We start from the raw sequence: 20,555 nt of genomic DNA on the forward strand, positions 1-20,555 counted from the left end.
ATAAAATCCAATATTAACAAAAAAAAAAAGCCAGCGACAAATAAATTCTATTTCTATCAATGCAGACACATGATGGAATAATATACATAGCAATGTAGTCACCTCATAGAATCCCAGTGTGGTTGAGGTTGGAATGGGCCTCAGGTAACCTAACCCAACCCCTACCCAAGCAGAGTGCCCAGGGCTATGCCTAAGTGTCTTCTGAAGATCTCCAGGAAGCACAGCCTGCCTGGGCAGCCTGTGCCAGGGCTCTGTTACCTGCACAGTAAACTTTCTAAAGTTCAGACAGAGTGTCCTGCATTCCATTTTGAGCCAATTGCCTCTTGTCCTGTCTCTGGACACCACTGAGAAGAGTCTGGCTCTGTCCTCTTTGCACCTTCCCTATTAGGTATTTATACATATTGCTGGTTCCGCTAAGCCTCATGTCCTCCAGGCTGAACAGTCCCAGTCTTTCCTCACAGGAGGGATGCTCCAGAGAACCTTCGTCATTTCCCTGGCTCTTTGCAATGGATGCTCCAATATATCTCTTGTACTTTTGATCCTAGAACTGGAACAGTTTCACTGAGTAGAAAGGAAAGATCACTTTGCCCCACCTGTTGACAGTACTTTGTGTAATACAGTCAAGAACACAATTAGCTATCTTTGCTGCAAGGGCGCATTGCTACATCGTGTTCAACCTGGTGCCCATCAGTACCTCCAAATTATTTTTTCTTTAGATGTTTTTACACAAGGTGGCCCCCAGCTTGTACCAGTCCCCAGACTTGTTCCTCCAGTTTGCTGTCAACACATTTCTCCAGCCTCTCCTGCTCCCTCTGGATAGAAGCACAACCTTCTGACATATCAGTCACTCCTTCTAGTTTTTTGTCTTCTGCAAACTTACTGTGGAAACATTCTGTCCCCTTCACTTTTATCCTCAGAAAAGATGTCAAACAGGACTGGACCCAGTATTGACCCCTGTGGTATGCCACTAGTTACTGGTCTCTCACTAGACTTCGCACCAACTGACCCCTGTGCCTAGTCAGTTTTCAATCCACTTTGCTGTCTGCAGTCCAGCCTGTCAGAGTACCTAGTAGTCTGACTGTGGATCCTTTCCTTATAACATTTGCATAGCACCAGTGTTTCTGAAATGAAGACGGAAATACCTAAAGATCTTCCTAATTTTACTCACCGCTCACATTCCATGATGTCAGCCTGATGTCCACAAAGATCTTGTATGACGATAATTACAGAGAGGTGGAGGGTCTCTCACAAAGCAAGGTTCCTAGATTCTATTTCTTCACTTTACTTCCCATAAGGTGCTTCACATGCCTATGCTTGATGCATCACACTTCATCCTACTGGTTTAAGACAGCAAGGAGTGTCCATACTTTGCTTTCATTACCGTGGTTTTTTTAGGCTGTACAGGTAAGCACACTAGGTTCATACTATGGTACTGAAATACTTATGGCATCTCAATTTATATCACAGCAATGATGTCTTTACTTCTAACCCTGCAACATACAAAATCTGTCAGAGTTTAACAGGAAGCCAAAACCCACGATGGTGTGATTCGTTTGTTTAAGCAGATGGACTTTTCTGTACCCCCAGTGAACTGAAAAGAAATAATTCATGGCTATTTTTATGAACTTTTCTCAATGATTCTCAGGAGATGTGGGTGTAATTACTAGATGTTCCACTTAGATAGGCATTTGGCATATTTTCTCAGATGGACTGAAATGGAAAATTAACTTAAGTAATTGGAACTTTAAAGTATACCAGTTGGTGGCCACAGACACCTATTTCAGAGCAAAAATCTAAAAATAAATAAAACAGAAACCCACTCAGATCAAATGTGTTGTAACTTCTTTAATAGCAAAGTGATTACATGAAGTGCCGAAGACAGAATTTTAAGGCTTTAATTACTTTAAAACCAATAATTAACTAACTGACACGTATTAAGTCATTTGTTGATGTTTAGTTCCTATTTTCCCTTCCATACAAGCAATAACACCAAGAGTGACATGGCACATAAGCCATTTTTGTTATGTGACCGCCAGCTTTTAAATCTATCTAAATCTAAAGTGTGCATGCACAAATTTTGCAAGGGTCCTACTTTCCTTCATTCCCTTTTCAGAGAAATCAGTATGTGAAACTCATTACAGTATGTGGCCTCATAATGACATACTGAAGAGGAAGTAATCTCAATATTTAATTGCCCTTTTAAATAGCAAAATGTAAAAATAGCAAAAGCTCCTCAAAAAGATTAAGTAAGGCTAAATCTGAAATTGTGATTTAGAATCAAAATCTGTTGTGCCCATAAAAAACAAAAGACACCTGTTATAAGGCTTCAATATAATTTGTATGTTGACAACTGTTTTGGTGAAATGATAAATTAACCATCACAGACAGAAATGCAAGCTCGTCTCTCAGGTTTCCTCGGAAGAGGAGCTTTGTACTGCTTGCTTAGTCTCCTGCATATCACCATGACAACACTTTGTTTTAGGTTTCCTGTTTAGATCCACATTTAGTCTCTGCTAGGAATGAGTTAGCTTTTTATTAATTTCTGATTATTTACTCACATAGAACAATGGAGGCCTGAAATAAGGCAAACTGGCTTTCTAAACAGCAAGTTATTAGTTTTGCATGGTTTTCTAGTTATAGATCTTGCTTCTTTTTTTTTTTTTTTATTAAACCAGTGTAAGAAAACAGAAATGCTAAATCTCAAATGTTCACTATTTACCTGAAAAAATTTTATAGTCATTCATATATCATATGTGGCACATTATAACTCAGATCAATAGGAGTAAGAAAGCAGGAAGCTTTGTAACTGAACAAAGAGTGATCTTGTGAAAAGAGATATTTAAGGCTAAATTCTGCAGTGGGTACTCAGGTTCCAAATTTAAGCCTTTCAACTGCCTTTCTGCCTTTTATTTTGCCACAAATACAACTGTAAGGTCTTGCACCTGGGTGATGGCTGTACAAGTACCATCAGTATATGTTGGGAGATGTACAGGTAGAGCACAGCCCTACAGAAAAGGACCAGGGGGTGATGATGGATGGCAAGCTGAACATGAGCCAGCAAGTTGTCCTCACAGCCCAGAAAGCCAACCATATCCTGGTCTGCATCAAAAGAAGCACAGCCATTAGGTTGAGGGAGGTGATCCTGCCCCTCTACTCTGCACTGGTGAGGTCTCACTTGGAGTACTGCAGCCAGATGTAGAGTTCTCAGTGCAGGAGAGACACAGACTTGGTGGCCACAAATTGAACAAAGGGATGGAACAACTCTCCTATGAGGACAAGCTGAGAGAGCTGAGGCTGTTCAGCCCGGAGATGAGAAGGTCCTGAGGAGACCTGAAGCTGCTTTTCAGTATCTAAGGGGGGGCTGTAAGAAAGAAGGGGGCAGACTTGAGCAGAGTCTGTTGCAATAGCTCTGAGCAACATGATCTAGCTGTGGTATTCCTGTTCATTGCAGGGAAGTTGGACTGGATGGCTTTTAAGGGTCCCTTCCAACTCAAACAATTCTGTGATTCTGTACAACCTTGAAATTCCAGCTTGAGCTTTTGGATATGCCTACAATTACACATCCTGAAAGGGCAAGTGATTGAAAGTCTAAATCCCCGGGAACATCCTGCTTGAATCCTTCTTACCATTCATGCCAGTCAGTCCAACAGGGAGCCATTTACCTAACACACAAGCTCATGGTGTTCCCTTTACACACCAGCACCCAGAGCATGCAGTCAAGTGAGGGGGCTTCTACTTTCTCCCTGATTCAACCCTGGAATAAAAATTCTGAGCCTCTCATGTTCTAAGAGAAAGCTCATAGAGAGGTGCAGGAAAATCTACCCCAGGTTAGGAATCTGGCCCCAGAGGAGATCTGGGCTCTCTGAGCCCAGGTACTGGCACTCTGCATCTCCGGCTGTGTAACCCTGCTTTTCTCCTGATCTTCTATTACATTCTGACTGCCACAGGATAAAACCTATGATCAATGTTTTTGTGCAGCTGGCTAATCAGTTTTAGACACTGGACTTTCTTCAAATTCTGTGCATAGGGAGCATTTAACGTAGAGCCGGAGGAGAGGAAGCAGAGCATTTTAAGCGTAGTAATGTCAATAGAGAAGGACCAACACCCATGAGATCTAACTTTCATTCTCTTTCTGCAACTGCTGACCAAATTTCTTTCTATCAACTTTAAAGTAATCAAGTTATTTTCTGTTTTTTTGTGAGCAGAAAAATCCACTTATTGAGACCCAAAACTGATTTTATTACTTTGTGATGATAGCTATCATGGAGCATTTACAGGTCAATCTTCAACAAGGTAGAGAAAACTAGCAGAAATTAATTTTGAGAATAATACTGACAGCTTCTAAGTACAAATTTATTAATGACAGACCACATAGTGCAAGTGATGTAAGGACTGAATCATAGGTCTATGTCTCTCCTATAGTGAGGACTCCACCTCTGGAGTACTGTGGAGATGTGTAACCATTGCTGCAGGAGAAACATAGACCTGTTGGAGTGCATCCAGAGGGGGATCACACAAATAATCCAATGGATGGAGCACTTCTCATGAGACTGAGAGAACTGGGGCTGTTCAGCCTAGAGCAGAGAAGGCTCCAAGATGATATGGTAGTGGCCTTTCAGTATCTAAATGGAGGCTGCAAGAAAAAAAAAGGGGGACAGACTTTAGCAGAGGCTGTCCTGATATGAGAGGGGGAAATTGTTTCAAACTAAAAGAGTGGAGATTTAAGTTGGATACAAGGAAAAAATTATTTTATAATGAGGGTGGCAAGACACTGGAATAAATTGCTCAAAGACGTGGTTGATGCCCTGTCCCCAGAGACTTTGAAGGTGAAGCTGAATGAGTCCCTGGGCAACATGATCTAGCTGTGGCGTCCCTGTTCATTGCAGGGGAGTTGGACTAGATGACCTTTAAAGGTCCCTTCCAACTCTAAAGATACTATGATTCTGTGATACACTGTAATTCTATTTTTTCACAGGCTTTTAATTCAAGAAGACAAACCCTCATGTAACGAATAAAAATGTAATGCATAATGAGAAAGAATGTTCTTCTACAGTATTATATCTTACAAAGTATGACTTTTATGCTGGATGAAATCCCTTCTGGTCTCATTTAATTATAAATTCAGCTGGAAATCCAGATTATTGTTTTATTTTGTGATTACTTTTTTGAAAAATTTTGTTTGCATACTTGCAACTAAAATTCTGAAGCAAAAATAATCTCAAATTCTATATTATCATAATGTTTATTTTAGTTATATTTTTAGAAGCTAAATAATATACTTAAATTTCTCTAACAAAGAGCTAACAAACCTGGGAACAGGTAATATATCTTATGCGATTTTGTCAGTGTCTTCTTATCTTTCTTCTCTTTTTCTCAGTGCAATTTTCAGTGCTGTTTTGGGTTTATTTTCCTCTGTCATTGAGTATCTATGACGTTCTTTCACTAAGCAGTTGAGTAACTCAGGGATGGTTGAAGCAGCTTTTTACTTTTTTTCAGTGGAAACAAAGAATTTAAACAAAATAAATTGTTACAAGGAAGAGATTTGTTCTGTTTGAATTTGCCCATGAAAATACATGTTTGAAATGGAAGCAAGTTATGCTCATAGAAACATGGCATTAGTGTTTCCTTTATAATTTAATAGCAAATTCTGAATAGTAGGAAACTCTGACTTTTCTTCCTCCAGCTGTTAATGGTAATGGAATTGTTGAAAAGCACATTAAATTACTGTGTCATTCACAACGTAGTGTAAATTTGTTTTATGAATTAAGATCTTGAAATAATGTAAATTTTTGATCTCATGAGCATTTCAGTCATTAGATACAGTTTCTCACAGTAGTAGTCATGTGTGACAATTAAAAGAACCAGCTCTTCCAACCTCTGTGAAGAAACCTTGTGTTACAGCTCCCTTTGCCATAATGCTTCATGGTGCTTCTGAAATTTCTGAATGGCTCATATCACATGAGATATGAGAGAAAGGAGTTTCATATTGCAGCTTCTGTTAATTGCCTTTAATTACTTGAAAATATCAAGCAGGAATTTTAAGAGCACAGCTCTTAAGTCTCAGTGGAATCAAAACTACTCTGAAACTCAGATCCACGTGGTTTGTTAAGACCTCACACATATGTATCTTTCAGCATATAATGCATTCAGCTTTTACTCTGCACAGCAGGAAAAGCTCTTATGAGCTCCTCTCTGTTTCAGAATTGAAAGCAAAATTTGATTTGATTTGATGGGAATTGATTTCCTCCCCTATGGCCATTGAAGAAACCTACAGGATGTCTTCTACTGAGCAGTACAAAGATACAGTCGCTCAAGAAGTTCGTGATGCTGGGCCAAAAGTGTAAAACATCCTGCCTACTTTCCTCAAGCCTAACCAAAAATGACTGCTCTTTTTACACTCAGTATCTCATCTAAAATCAGTAAATTAGCAAAGTGCTCTTGAATGGTATTGGACAGATAGTATTCATAAAACTCTTCATCAGCAAGGTTTTTCTCATCCTTTTAAAACTGAAGTAAGACTGTGTGATTCTGTGATTCTGTGAAGTAAGACTTCTCCAGTGAAAAGATTAGCCAGATTACCAAGCATGAGCCTAAATCCAGTTCTTCTCTGAAGAACTGTCAAGCAAATTGGTTGTTTAAGATATTCCTTTTCAAAACAGCTTTTGTTCCACTTTTGAGATATGTTCTTTTTATGTAATGTCTATATATATAACTTCAATTCTAACCTTGATTAACAAGGAAGAAAATATTTTAAAGTAAAATGTCACAGATTGCTTTATAAGCCATGCAGATGTAAATTATTCATTAATGCTATCCTTAGGAAGAAATGTAAACAGTATGTTTTATGATTTTGCATCCTTAGAACTTGGTGCTCTATTTTCTTCACATTTTAGCACCTCCAAGTGTTTCTTACATTCATTTCTTTCAGCAGATCTAAAAGAAGTAATGGTGTGGGATGTTTGATTTCTGTATGGCAATAAGCAAATAGAAGCTGTCCTAATCAGTAATGTTTAAGTCATACACAATTTGCTTACTTGGTAAGCTAACTAGACATTATTTCAATTCAGCATCACAATGATTTTTTTTTCCTTCAGTTTGAAGTATAAACTGCCTTTAAAATGCAGTGTTCTGTATATAAATCTAGTGTACTTCAATGGTATTGCAGCATCTATGTCTTTTCCAATCTTGTCTTTCCTTAGAATAACATACTCAAGACTGTAATTATTCTTCTGTTGAGAACATGTATCTCACACTTCTCAGAAGGAATAAAAATGTCAACGCTAGGAATATAATAACCATTATCATACATGATTTTCTGTATTTTGGTAGCACTGAGAAATTCAATGGAACCGCAGCTTGGATATGCTGCCTGTTGTACCAGTGAATGTGTTGACACGATTCCAATCTTGGATTGGTACTAATACATACATACCTGTATGAATAGGGAGTATATAGAATCACAGAATTGCTCAGGGTGTAAAAGACATTAAAGATCATCAAGTCCAACCACAACCTAACCACACCACCCTAACAACCCTCTGCTAAATCACATCCCTGAGCACCACGTCCAAACGGTTTTTAAACACAGTCAGGGATGGTGACTCAACCACCTCCCTGGGGAGCCTATTCCAGTGCTTATATTATATTTTGATCTAGTAAATAGGGTGAGATAACTCAGTATTTCTAACAGATAAAATGAAGCTACTGCACTGAAAAACATTAAAAAAAAAAAAAAAACAACCACAAAACTACCTGTAACTTAAATTACACATCTTAAGTGAACTCTGCAGACATCTACTGTCCTGTGTGACCCTTTGCTGGCAGTAAGCGTATGCTTTTTGTTAAGAGATGGTTTCATGATCAAGCTAATGAACACTTCATGTCTGCTACTCCAAATCTATGGGCTTCAGAAGTTTATTGTCCTACATTTGTCAGTTGGTTACTTGCAACATTATCCATAAAGCAATCTTTCTTAAATACAAACAGATTTATTTGGTACTTTGAAACAAATGAAGAAAAATCTCAAAATGTTGGGAGTTGAATATATATATATATAATAATACAAATGCATGTATATATGTACATTAAAAAAAGGAAAAAAACAGCATACTTCTCCATTCTCAAACTGTGAGTATGGTTTCTTTCTTCGTCATATCTGTCTACTGTTTACTGCTGATGTGTGAAATGAGATTCAGATGAATCAGCTGGCCTTCTCCTTCCTTTATTGGAAACACACTTCTGCAGTCAAAACTACATCTTATGATGCATCTCTCCAGGTTACCAGTATCTGCCTTTTTTCCATTCTCTCATAGAAAACAATAGCTGAGAGTTTTAGAAATCATCATCTTTTACTGCTCCCCTTCCTAATTATATACATTATCTCAATGTTTACTTAATAACTGAAGTCTTGGAACCTATATCTAGATAAATTGAAGATTGAATCTAAGCAAGCATTTAGCTTTATAAGTGAAATTGTCCAAGACAAGCAGAGAAGGAAAATGAGTCTAGGCACAAAGTTACAAAGATTTAAGTGTGGGATAACCTGAAGCTCTGTGAATAGTCCCATTGACTTCAGAAGGATTACTTATAGTCTGTGAAGTTAAGCAATCTGCGTGACTGCAAAATTGAAACCTTAGATAGACTGTAATTGGATTTTGAAAAAGCTTCAGAAATTGAATACACAGCTATAAATCACGCATCCTCTAAGAGTTATAAATCACCCAAAAGGATGCTTGAAATATAATTATTTTTCTTAGTAGCTCAGCTGTATACAAACTAATGAATAGAATAAGATTAATTTTAAATTATCACAGATCATTAAATGTAAGGTCTCTGAAGCACATTGTATAAGTCACAATATATGAATATTGAAGGCACCCTTTTATTTACTTTCTTGTAAACTAAGATAAGTGCATTACACATGTGACAGAGAGAAGGGAAGCTTATAAAAAATTAAGTTCAGGTGAAGATCAAAGATATGCTTGATAATTAGGATAGGATCAGTATAAAATGAGTACGTTTATTTCCATTGCATCATGCAGATGTTTAGAGAGGACGTACTTTATTTTAATTAGCTGTTTCTTTCTTTGGCTTTCCAGGCCAAAGACTCCTGATAAGGAAAAAAAATTGTAGCCGTTGGTCAAACTGCTTGTAACAAATCTCATTTTAAATTGAAGCTATTTATTCAGAAACCAATCTACAACTGCAGCAGTAATCAATGTGTTTTCCCTTGGAGTAGAACTGTTTCCGTGCTACCAGAGGACTGTTGTTAATTGCCTGTAACTAAATGATTGCTGTGCTTCTGAACATAGCTCCTTGGCGCTCACTCGTTTGTTGTGTTTAACAGAATGCTTGTCCCCCTAAGAGTTGGCCAAGTAATTTTCCTCTACTACTTTCTACATTCAGGCTCCTTAAGGAGGGCAAGGTCTGTAATTTGAGCAACGTAACACAGAGGTTAAATGGGTTTTAAAAGGTTTGCTCTTTTTGTCTCTCCCCTCTGATGTGGTATTGTGCCACAGAAGATGCACAGAAGAAACTGAACCTTTTTAGCATCCATCCACTACGAGAAACCTACGTTTAAGCAGGAAAAGCAGATCAAAGGCAGTGAAGTGCCTGCTGTAGCAGTCATACTTAAATTGCAAAGCTAAAGACAGAATAAGGCAGCACCAAAAAAAATCATATTATTACAAAGGCAGCCTCACACTCTGTCCTTGCTATGACATGTTTACTACGCTCTTGCTCTCATGCACATCACCGTCACAAGGCACCATTCAGGAATAACCTCTCCCAGGTAGGAGTCCAGGTACTCCTTCCCACTTCACACAAGGAAATCCAAGACACAGGAAGGTGAAATGATGGCAGCCATCCGAGGGGCCAACACTAATGGCTGTACTGAGCCTGCTGCTTCTGACACCTTCAATTCCGAGTAGCATACAGTGATGCTCTTCAAAAAAATCCTGACGTATACAGCCAGCTTCCCTGTACAGTTTAGCAACCTGGGGGAAACACTAGCTCAAGGCTTGAAAGCACACAGTTGCATGCAGCACTGTGCCCAGGCTAATCTGTGCTGCTCTTCACAGCGCCATGCAGATGGAGCTGTACCAGCTTTGGGCCTTTAGGGGCTGGCTTAGGCATTGGCACAGTGAGATGTGAGAATACAGCAGACTGCTGGGCTAATTACTGTGTCTCTGCCTCAGGGCCTGATAAACATCACTCGAGACAGAGGGTGAGGATGTGCTGATAAACATAGCTTAGCATGGATGAAAATACCAGCTTTCTGTGCACAAAGAGTATAGCAAGAAACTGACTTTGCAAACAAATCTGTTTAAGAAAGACCCTTCTTATCCTTCTTGTGCTCATCAATGACTATGGTGGCGGCAGATAAAAAGGAAATTTCTAGAAACTTTTTAGGGTGAATTGAGAAGTTTGTTTCATGCTTGCTTATCTAGCAGGTTTAGGGTAGGCTCATCTGTGTTCAGATTATCAAAGAAAATGTACCAGAATAGTCTTGAATTATTTTATGGGTAAAAAAGCACCTGGGAGGGCCTCTCTTATAGCAAAACGGATGCGGTCCATTTATTTGATTTCATGCACAGGGTTAGAGAATGAGTAACTACTTGCAGTTATTTTTTTCATCTAATCTCAAAATCATTAATTTAGCAAAAACTTCTGTTTTCCAGCTGTAAAGTTTCCCCTCTCTTTCAGTGAGTCATAACAGCAGGCACATAAAGAGAGTATTTGGTACCTAGCAACCCAACACATTAAAAACGCTTTCTCCTGGTCCCTACTGAACAGCTGCAACACCTGTAGTACAAAATGATAAACAGACTGTAGTAAGCCCTGAGTAATTTCCATTTCCATTGATATTGTAAAATACTGTATTACTTGCCTGTGCAAACAATTTTTTTGTTGGCTGTTTTTAATAACATTCCCCTCTCTGGACCAGAAGAGTATTAAAAATTATTTAACACAAAGGAGTTTCCAGCACAGTTTTGGAAAGAATGACACAGGACATAAATACTCTTTTATTTTATTTTATTATACTTTTAGAGTCTTCTAGAGAGCAATGAAATCTTCTTACAGTCACTTCAAAATAATAAAAAAGTGTGTGATTCTCAATAGATGTAGTCAAAATAAATGGAATTCTCACATTTTTCTATAAGCTTTTATTTCTCTAATTGAATCATATTGTGTCAAGTCTACATAACCACTAAATAAATAAATAAATAAATAAATAAATAAATAAATAAATATTAAACCCGTTAGTTGGTTACATCAGGGCTATAGTGCTTTGTTCAGACAGATGCTGCCCACTGGAAGAGGATGGTGTGAAACCAACATGGAGCTGAGCTGAAGCAAAACTGTATGACTTGGATTTCCAAGATTTGATTTCTTGGCATTCCATAGCACTGAGCAGTGTTGGAAAAATACTGCAAGATTGTAAGGTTGTAAGAGATGCCATTTATTACTTAGTTCATATTACAACATTGCTAACAACATTCCCACACTTTTTGTTTGTTGCCAGTTGTCAGTTTCCTATTGATAACCAAAGTAAAAACAAAATGGATGTCATGAAGCTGTTTAAGTTTCCTTGAGCATGCCATGGTTTAGACGGGAAGAATTGAAGGTGATGCATTACTTATTCCCTGATAAGTGACTCTACTGAAGAGGTTACTGTTAGATGTGGCTACATTTGACCAGAGTCCTCATCCTTAGGAACAGAGCTACATGGCATGATCTCAGTCATGTCAATCTCCAGCCCAGAGTGCAGCAAAGGGACTGGGGGTGCCCATATTCTGAATGATGATGTCAGAACTGACAAATTGGGATGATTTGAAATGACTAAATGTAAACCAACCCTGCTTGTGGAAAGAGAAGAGAATAAAGATGAGTTGTAGACCATTGGGAAACTGTGTCAAAGCTTTTAGCAGATATCTGAGATGTGTGGTTTTGGATTTCCTAGGATAATTTATCTTCACATCCCTCAAGCTGTTTTTCTCTTTGTTTTCTGTTTATTTGTTTGCTTGTTTTTCTTTTGGGAAAAAAAAAAAAAAAATCCCTAGTTTGATCTTAGCCAGTAGACTGAAATTCATCCAAAACCTGAGCTTTTTCTTATTTATGTGTGGAGTAAGGGAGGGGATATGTTTTCATTATGCCGTGCCCTGCTCACTCCCCCTCCAAAAAAGAAATTCACTTCTGCTTTCACTGTAAATGGCACGTCAATGTTTATGTTCATAAAATGAATTGTAGTGTATCTGCAGGGAGAGAGATGGACGAGGGTTATCAAATCTCTCTTGTATGTATGCATACTTGCATACATATTCCAGCATCTGTTGTTTTACATAAGAGCAGTTTAGATACTGCACCAAAGGAAAAATTATGTTAATAAAGAAAACACATTCCTAGGTATTTTTTTTCCACAGGATCTTCAAATTTAAAAATGCAATACAATACAATACAATACAATACAACACAATACAACACAATACAATACAATACAATACAATACAATAAAATATCACTCATTTTATATTAGTAATTAACTTAAATATGAAGTCTGCTGTTAATCTTTTCTGTTTTGGAATGTGGCTATTATTGTATTTTGTAATTCTTTGCAGAGCTGATGTATACAGTTGAGCTTGCTGGTGGGCTTGGTGCTATTCTGCTGCTGCTTGTTTGTTTAGTGACTATCTACAAGTGTTACAAGATAGAGATTATGCTCTTCTACAGGAATCATTTTGGAGCTGAAGAACTAGATGGAGGTAAGGCAGCTTTTCAGTATGTTTCTTACCTTCTAAATATGCCTATTTCTCTCCATTAAGACCCAAATTTAATTTCAGTTCAAGATGTGTTAACAACTGCAATTTTTATTTCCCACTGCATTAGACACTGACTTTAATACACATTCCTCATACAGCACATTAGCAGCAATGACTATTCAGCTGGTGTTTGTGCTGCCTTCTGGCTCTCAAGGTGACACGTGTGTCTTCTAGATCCATGCTTCCATGCTCCCAACACCACATGAAAGTTACCAACACTGAGGCTTTCAAGGCTGTTCCCTTTTGTCAGTGCTGAAAGCCAGCTTCACCTCCTCTTAAGCATGGAAGTGTCCTCAGTAATTGTATTTCCCTGATAGGCAGAGGTTGAACAGAATACTGCTTGTTTAAATGGATCAGTTTCAATAAACTGTGCTGAGTGTTTGGGAGCACACCCAACAGTCCATTTTCCTGAGTTCATTTACTTAATCACTTGGAGATTGGCTAATGGTCATTAATGCTGTTTTGTGGTTCAAGGAAAGCCAGCTTTAACAAAAGTAGTCTGCAGTGTATGCTCTGGACTGTGTCAAATGTATACATGTGTTTTCTTCTGTTTTTAAGAAACAAAGAAGGTTTTCTCTGCACACTAATAAAACTGCTGCTGGACAGCAAACCCAGTTGAGCTTCAGGTTCTGATTAATTAGATTTGGTTTCTTGGGTCAGAGTTCTTGATGTTTTGTGCTACCGCTACATCTTTGATGACAGAACCTTCCTTTTTACTGAAATACTGCTGAAAGTTATATTACGGTTCAAGGTAATAGCCTGTGGATAGCATCTATATGTGACATACTTTAAGAAATAGATACTGCACTGGCCAGATCTGTCACTGATACAGGATGAGAGTGGCAGCAAAATTAAAGGTCTCTGTGGAAGGGAAAGCCTTCCATATTAAGATCAATGGGGAATTACCCATTTTTGCCTCCAATCTAAAAATGCATGAGAATTCAAAATAAAAAATGCTCAGAACAACAAAATGCTGCAGAACATTAGAACATTTTGTATCCTACTAGACTGACGAAAAGGATGTATATTAGTGCAACTCAGTGGGGAAAAAATAATCACAACAGGTTACTTATTTTACAGAAGAGGAAACTGTGGCCCATGACTATGATTCATGAAGTATTTTGACAGACTCTACTTTTTTTCAGAAGCCAAGATCCTCCTCATTCAAAATGCAACCCACGGTTCATAGAAGCATGCTTACTTGCATGTATGAATTCAATAATAATCATATCATATGATGAAAGAAGAAACATCTGGTTTAGTAATTATTTAAATAGTTGCAATTTAATGTTTTTTCTCTGTTGCAGTAATTCTTATTTTTACAGCTGTCAATTATTGTTACTTCAAATCTCTCCAATTAATTTGCAGACTTACTCTTAGCAAGTGTTACGAACCTGTCTCTCTCTCCTCTTACCCTTTACATCAGTGCCCTAGGGATGGAAATGCTTTAATCATCCATTTTATGTAACAAAATTTTAGTTTTTAAACGGTACTGTTCTGGAATACAAGAGAAAGAAAAATAACATCAGTTTGTTTTACTGAGCCAATTTAATTTAATTTACAGGATAAAGCTTAGATTCTCCTTACACGCTCAATACTGATGCATTGTTTGAATGCTTAATTGAAGTAACACACCAGGAGGAATACTACTTGCAGATTCAAATAACAGAATACTGCAGCTTCTACCGTACTCAGTATAGTATATATACTAGCTACATGGATAAAACCTACTATGAGAACGAAGATACTGCAGCTGTACTTCTGCTCTGTCTCTCTCACCTGTGCTCTTGCAGAATTAAGAAGATGGAGAGAAAATGCCCCAAAGGAGGCCAAACCACGGATTGTGTAGAGATAAATTGCAGACATAAATTCAGGTCCTTTCCCTTGGCTTCGCCTCTTACTGACAGACACAAAATGCTGAACTGTAAAATCTTTTTCTGACCTGAACTCCTGCAGCGCCACAGCCAAGCGCCTACATGCTATTCATCATTTACATCATGAGCTGGCATACTTCAGAATAGCACGTAGATAAGCAAACATCAAAATGGCACAGGCTTTTTGTGTTCACTGTGGTGTATCCAGAGAGAATTTGAAACACTGTAGAAGTGAAATCCAATTGAAATTTTCCTTTAAAAATTGTTATCAAATGCAGTGCTTCATTTCTAAACAAGGCTTTCAGGATGTTGAATCTCATCACAGTTCCTCTTTCTTTTCCTTAGAAACTAGTTTTTCTCATGCATATTTCTGTGGGAGGCATGGGAATTCTGAGAAATAGTTGAAAACAAAGTATTTAACCATCGAAACTGAATTTATTACTTTCTCTGAGAGTGATGGAGAGTAAACAAGCATTCTCAGATACCGATTCCTCATTTCCCTAACTTGCATCCTGGAATTTCCCATTTTCTCTCATCTCAGTGACTCTGTTTTCCTCTTTTTCTCTCTCCAGCAAACACTTCAGCTCAGCCTTGTCTTCTGGGAAAGCCCTCTTTTTTCCCTCAGTTAACTCCCTTTTCTACTCAAGTAAAACATACTCAAATAAACACTGTGTTCTGGAGTTTGGTTAGTGGACTTCATCACTAATGTCTGACATATCTCCCTGGAAAATGGAGCACTGGCAAAGCTCTCTGACCTATGGCAAAGCAACTTTCCCACATGAAGTTGCTTGGCATGGCCATGCCTCTCAGAGAGACAGCTCATCCCTATCAGTGAAGTAGTCTGAAATCCCCAAACCTGTTTGACCAGCAAATCAATTTAAGATCTGACAGAATACATAATGAACATGATACCCTGTTCAATAATACTCTGAAAACAACAAAATTTTCAGAAATAGGTGTTCAGTGGGAACTTCTGAGGGCTCGTCATTGTTAAATGGCAGGCAGGCATCCTTTCTGAGTTTAAGACTCTAAATTTAGAAGTTTATTTTAAAAAGTCTTGTCTGTAAAATGTACTTCAAGTATTAGCATGTTATATTGAAAACTGCTTCAAGAAGTGATGAATTCTTATGTTTTATTGTACATAGAGCCCTTACATTACAGTTTCATACCATATTCATTCTCTGATGTTTTAGCTGTTATTATTTTCATATTTTTTTTTCCCATAGATCTACTTTGCTGCCTTTCTCAGTTTCAAATGAACTTAATAAACGAAGTGTTATATTTTAAGTAAGAGTGAAGAGAAAAAAAAATGCAAGAAAACATTTGTAATGACTCTGGATCAAGATACACCCTAACTTCTCACACTCTCTGATCTTAAAAGCTTTTTGATATCAGAGGAGATATAGCACTGTATAGAAATTCTCTCTTTGTTTACGAGAGACGTGAAACCCAGGCCTCCTAATATCTATGGAAATTTTCCCAGGGTTTTACCCAGGACAACTTCCTCCTTTGAGAGATTGTTTCTGCCCATGAAATCATGCAGGGATCAGTCTCGAACCAGGACAGCCACCAAGACAAGCAACAAGGGGAAAAGGGGAGAAAAGGGGCTCAGACCAGAAGCACCCTTTCTGATGCTGCCTTAAAGTGTCCAGGAGACTCCAATTCACCAAAATTTCTATTTTGAAATTTTTCTTGCTATTTCAAGACATGAGAGTTTTCAGTGGATGTTCAGACATCCAAATTCTAGCCTTAAGGTATATGAGAATAAATCCAGAAGGTTAAGAAGTTAGGCTGAAAATTACTTGACATGGTCAGATGGGCAAAATTACTCAAAATCATGAATTTATATGCGTGTTTATATTTCAGGTTCCAATTTCAGAGAAAAGAGCACACAACACATTTATGAGTAGAAAATGCCTGCAGGCCCTGGACACTGCCATTTTGGGATACATTAGTAACCACTTAAACTGATTAAAGTTTTTGTGTGAAGGAATAAATAAGCACTATCATCAGAAAGAAGAAATTTTGCATGAAGAGGCTGACATTAAAATTGACAAGAACAGAATCGTTTAGAAATTAGAAAGAAGATTGAACAAATGTGCTGTGAACACAGGTCTTTAATAAAAATTCATAAATGTTTCTTGTCACAATCAGTCTGACTAGAAGCGCAGTTTGAGGGTGATGAACAATAACAACAAAAATAAAAATATTCAGCTGATAACTAGAAAGACAGACCTTTGTCTGACAGTTGATTCAACAACCTTCAAAATGTCTCTCAGTGCCTTTAATTCCCACAACAGTTCCTACAGTGTTGGACAGGGCTCTCTCTATGATGTCTTTCACGCTATTCTCAAATTTCCTTACAAAGGAAACATTGGTGAACAGGGGGACTGAGGTCTCAGACTACAAATGGCCAGGCTTGATGCGTGGGAATCAAGGCCCTGGAGTTTCTCTGATTTCACTTTTTTTGTTTCCTTTTTTATTTTAATTTATTTTTTTTAGAAGTGTTCCTAAGATTGTTGAGAAGTGTCATTTGTAAGCTCTTTAAATTTAAGAAATCTTCCTTGGATTCAGTATATGACAGCTGTAGTGGTTGTTTCTGGGCTGAGAGTGATGCACTCTATTAAAAATGAGTTTTGTTGTTTTCTGAGAGGAAGCAAATCAATTCTCATTTAGGAAATTGATAAAATGGTTTCTGCCTTGAAATCTCTGTTGCATCTGGGACTCCTTAAGTAGTTGTGATTTTCATCTTTACCATTATATAGCAGCAAAAGACTTTCAGGGCTTATGGACCTATGGGATTGCCTAAAAAAATTCCTTATTCACTGCACAAATTAAGATGAGGTAAAACACACTTCTCTGTGATTTCCTGTGTTTCACCCCAGTAAACTTCTTGTGAAGCCAAGAAAGAAAATGCTTTGAGATTGTTAATGCTTCAGATGCTGACTTTCAAGTATAGCTTTTTTCAGTGGCCTAGGCACCTGCTAAACTGCTTGTGTTGATGATCACACTATGTAGGTACAGCTATACTGAAATTACTGCTGAAGTTAGTGACTTTGCAATTACAAAGTCTTCTCTGGGGACTCATGGAATAAGTTTGTAGTAGCAGTCTCAGCACAGTATATGTATTCTTGATGGCCACTGGCAAATTGTAGCAATAAGAAATCCTACCCTATGAATATCAATTTCCATTTCTGTTAAAATCACCTTTAGAAAAAAATTCAGTCTTCATCTTTCTAAATAACACTAGTTACAAAACAAGGATTTTCCTTATTTAATTACAATTTATTTTTGGATAATTGCTTACGTTTACTATTAACTCTTTTCATTTGTGTTATTTATTTATATCTGAAAAGCAATTCAAGGAATGAAATCTCAGTTTATGTCTCCAATAAATATGAGATTTTCTAGTTTCCTTGAAACTTACTAATTCAAATTAAAAAATATGTTTTTTCCTCTTTCCTTATGTTACTCTCTCCCTATTTTATGGCACATAGAACCATTTTAAAAAAAAGTAAGCTAGAAAAAAAGTCTATCATCTGAAGACTGAGATACCTCCTGTTCTTCAGCCAGCAGCTCTGTCAAACGACTCTGAGCTTTGAAGTTGTTTTTCTGGTTTTGTTGCTGTTGATGGCTTTTTATTTGCTGTTGTTGTTTTTTTTATTGTTGTTTTCAAAGGATAGATTTCCAAGGTAAGCAAGATGAATGCAGTACATTGGCATTCAATGTCTAGAATTTTAGATTGAAAGCCTTTTTCCAAGCCATTTCTCTCTTGATGTTTTGTTTTGTTTGTTTGGTTGGTTGGTTGGTTTACTTACACTAAGGCTATCTCAGCTCCACTTTTCACACTACAAAACCCAATTATGTAAGTACTATCATAGATAGTTGGACTAAGGAGCATGCAAATAAACATGTATTTTATACAGGTAATTAGCTGTTTTGTTGAATTAGGATAATAAGGAGTAGTCACTACTTTATACTTTGTCAGTTTAGGGTACGTATTTTGTACAGAAAAAATTATATCCCTTCCTTTTCAGATCCTACATGACAACTGCTGACTTTCTGCTCTTTAAAAAAAGGATCTTGTCTTTCACAAGCATATGCTGTGCTATGCTATGACTCCTTACTAGGTAGTTACTGTTCAGTCTTTCACCACCTACCACTAATAATTTTTTTCTTAGACCAGCAAATAGTTCATACAAACCAAGAGAATACCTTCTATCATCATATTTTAGTTTTCATAAATTTTAACATTCTGATAATTGTATATAAAAATTTCTGCATTTTCACATTGAGAACAATTTTTGAGATTAATGCTACACCAGCTTTTTATATATAAAAAGAAGAATTACTTCAATAGTAGTATTTAATTTAGTTACTCACTTCCATATTAATGAGAATGGCTTAGAAACATTGAAGCTTTTCTCTTCATTTAGCTACAAATAAGAAATCAGAGTAAGTACATGAGGAAAAATCACTTTTAATAACAGGTTATTCAGTTTAAATAAGTAGTAATCTTATGTACCTATCGTTAAGAAATTTTAGTTGTAATTATAGATAATAAGGAAAAATACACCTTAAAGGTGGCTGACAAATTAAGAGGAAGGGGAAAAAATGCATACCTGCTGCTTTAGTATTTTTATAAACGTACCATAAAGTACCATTACATACCATTATAAACTTATGGGCAAAAGGCATTCTTATTTTTCCTCGTCTATGGTGTGCTGAGAATACTCAAGAACCTTTTTAGAACTGATTATACTTCTTTAACCCTTTTACCAGTGTTGCATTTATAATCTCCCTTCAGTTCACCATTTCCCCCTTCAGGCAAGAATCTAGACTATCATTAGGAATACTCCATTTAACAGGTACTTCACCGTGACAAAGCTGATGTTGGCAGTTTTTTGTTTTTATTAACAATAAAAAAAGCTTGGCATTTAAAGAACAAAAATTAAATGATAAGGTGAGCATCACAATCAACAGTAAATAGTCTGAGGAAAAACAAGTGTTTTGAAAGACTCATAATGATTTGGTATTTTTAATCATCCAAGAATTTGGGTTATCTTTTTCACTGTTTTGAGGGTAATGAGCACTATTGCAATGTGAGCATTAAATGCGGCCCCACGAATAATGAAACAGGTACAGAATTCTGTGTGAAATTTTGAAAACTTACCCCTTTGACACTCTTGCTGAACACGGTGTTTTCAAAGAGGAAAGCCTCACAGCAGTTCCCTGCTGTACTTGCCTGTCATTTCTATGGACCCCACTTGAAACACCTGATTAAATCAGTGCATTGCTTCTAGATGAATACCTGAGTTTTTACAGTGCTGACACATGTTCTGGAACATCAGCTGTCAATCTTCCATTGATTCACAAGGGGAAGATCTGGGAAAGCCAGAAGTGTCTCCAGCTACTCCTGGCTGCAGAGCAGCACATGTGTTGTCAGCTCCCTTTGGAGCACTGACTATTTCTGAAGTCGCTGTTAATGACTCTACGCACAAAGGTATGGGCTGACTGGTGTACAGCTTCATTAAAATAAGATTCAGATCTATCGACGCTATGAAATACTGTGTTGTATGTTTCTCTTTATTTTGATCAGTCAATCTGTCTTGTGCTATAACATACCATGCCAGCTGGGAATCCAGACTTGTCATCTGCTTGAACATGGTTGATAAGAAAAAAATAACTTTATGGAGGTACTTTTCTATTTTTAATTTTTCATTGTATATGGTTTTCTGTACTCCATTAGCAGAAATAGCTGCAATGCTTAAGGTTAATGAAACCTCAAAGGTCCAAACCACTGTCCCCTTGGAGGGCAACATGCAAATTGTTAGAAAACATGTAGATATATAATAAAAATTCA

General features: G+C 37.2%; 1 protein-coding gene across 1 annotated transcript in view; it reads left to right on the forward strand.

Moving 5' to 3' along the window:
• Nucleotides 1-20,555, forward strand: part of IL1RAPL1 (interleukin 1 receptor accessory protein like 1) — a 685,271-nt gene that overhangs the window by 648,033 nt on the left and 16,683 nt on the right. Inside the window, exon 9 of the mRNA XM_052674171.1 lies at nt 12,618-12,761. Coding sequence (XP_052530131.1) covers nt 12,618-12,761 — 144 coding nt within the window. The remainder of the gene's footprint in view (nt 1-12,617; nt 12,762-20,555) is intronic.

This window comes from Tympanuchus pallidicinctus, unplaced genomic scaffold, assembly GCF_026119805.1.
Source record: "Tympanuchus pallidicinctus isolate F22 unplaced genomic scaffold, pur_lepc_1.0 scaffold14, whole genome shotgun sequence".
In the NCBI taxonomy this organism is placed as follows: Eukaryota; Metazoa; Chordata; class Aves; order Galliformes; family Phasianidae; genus Tympanuchus; species Tympanuchus pallidicinctus.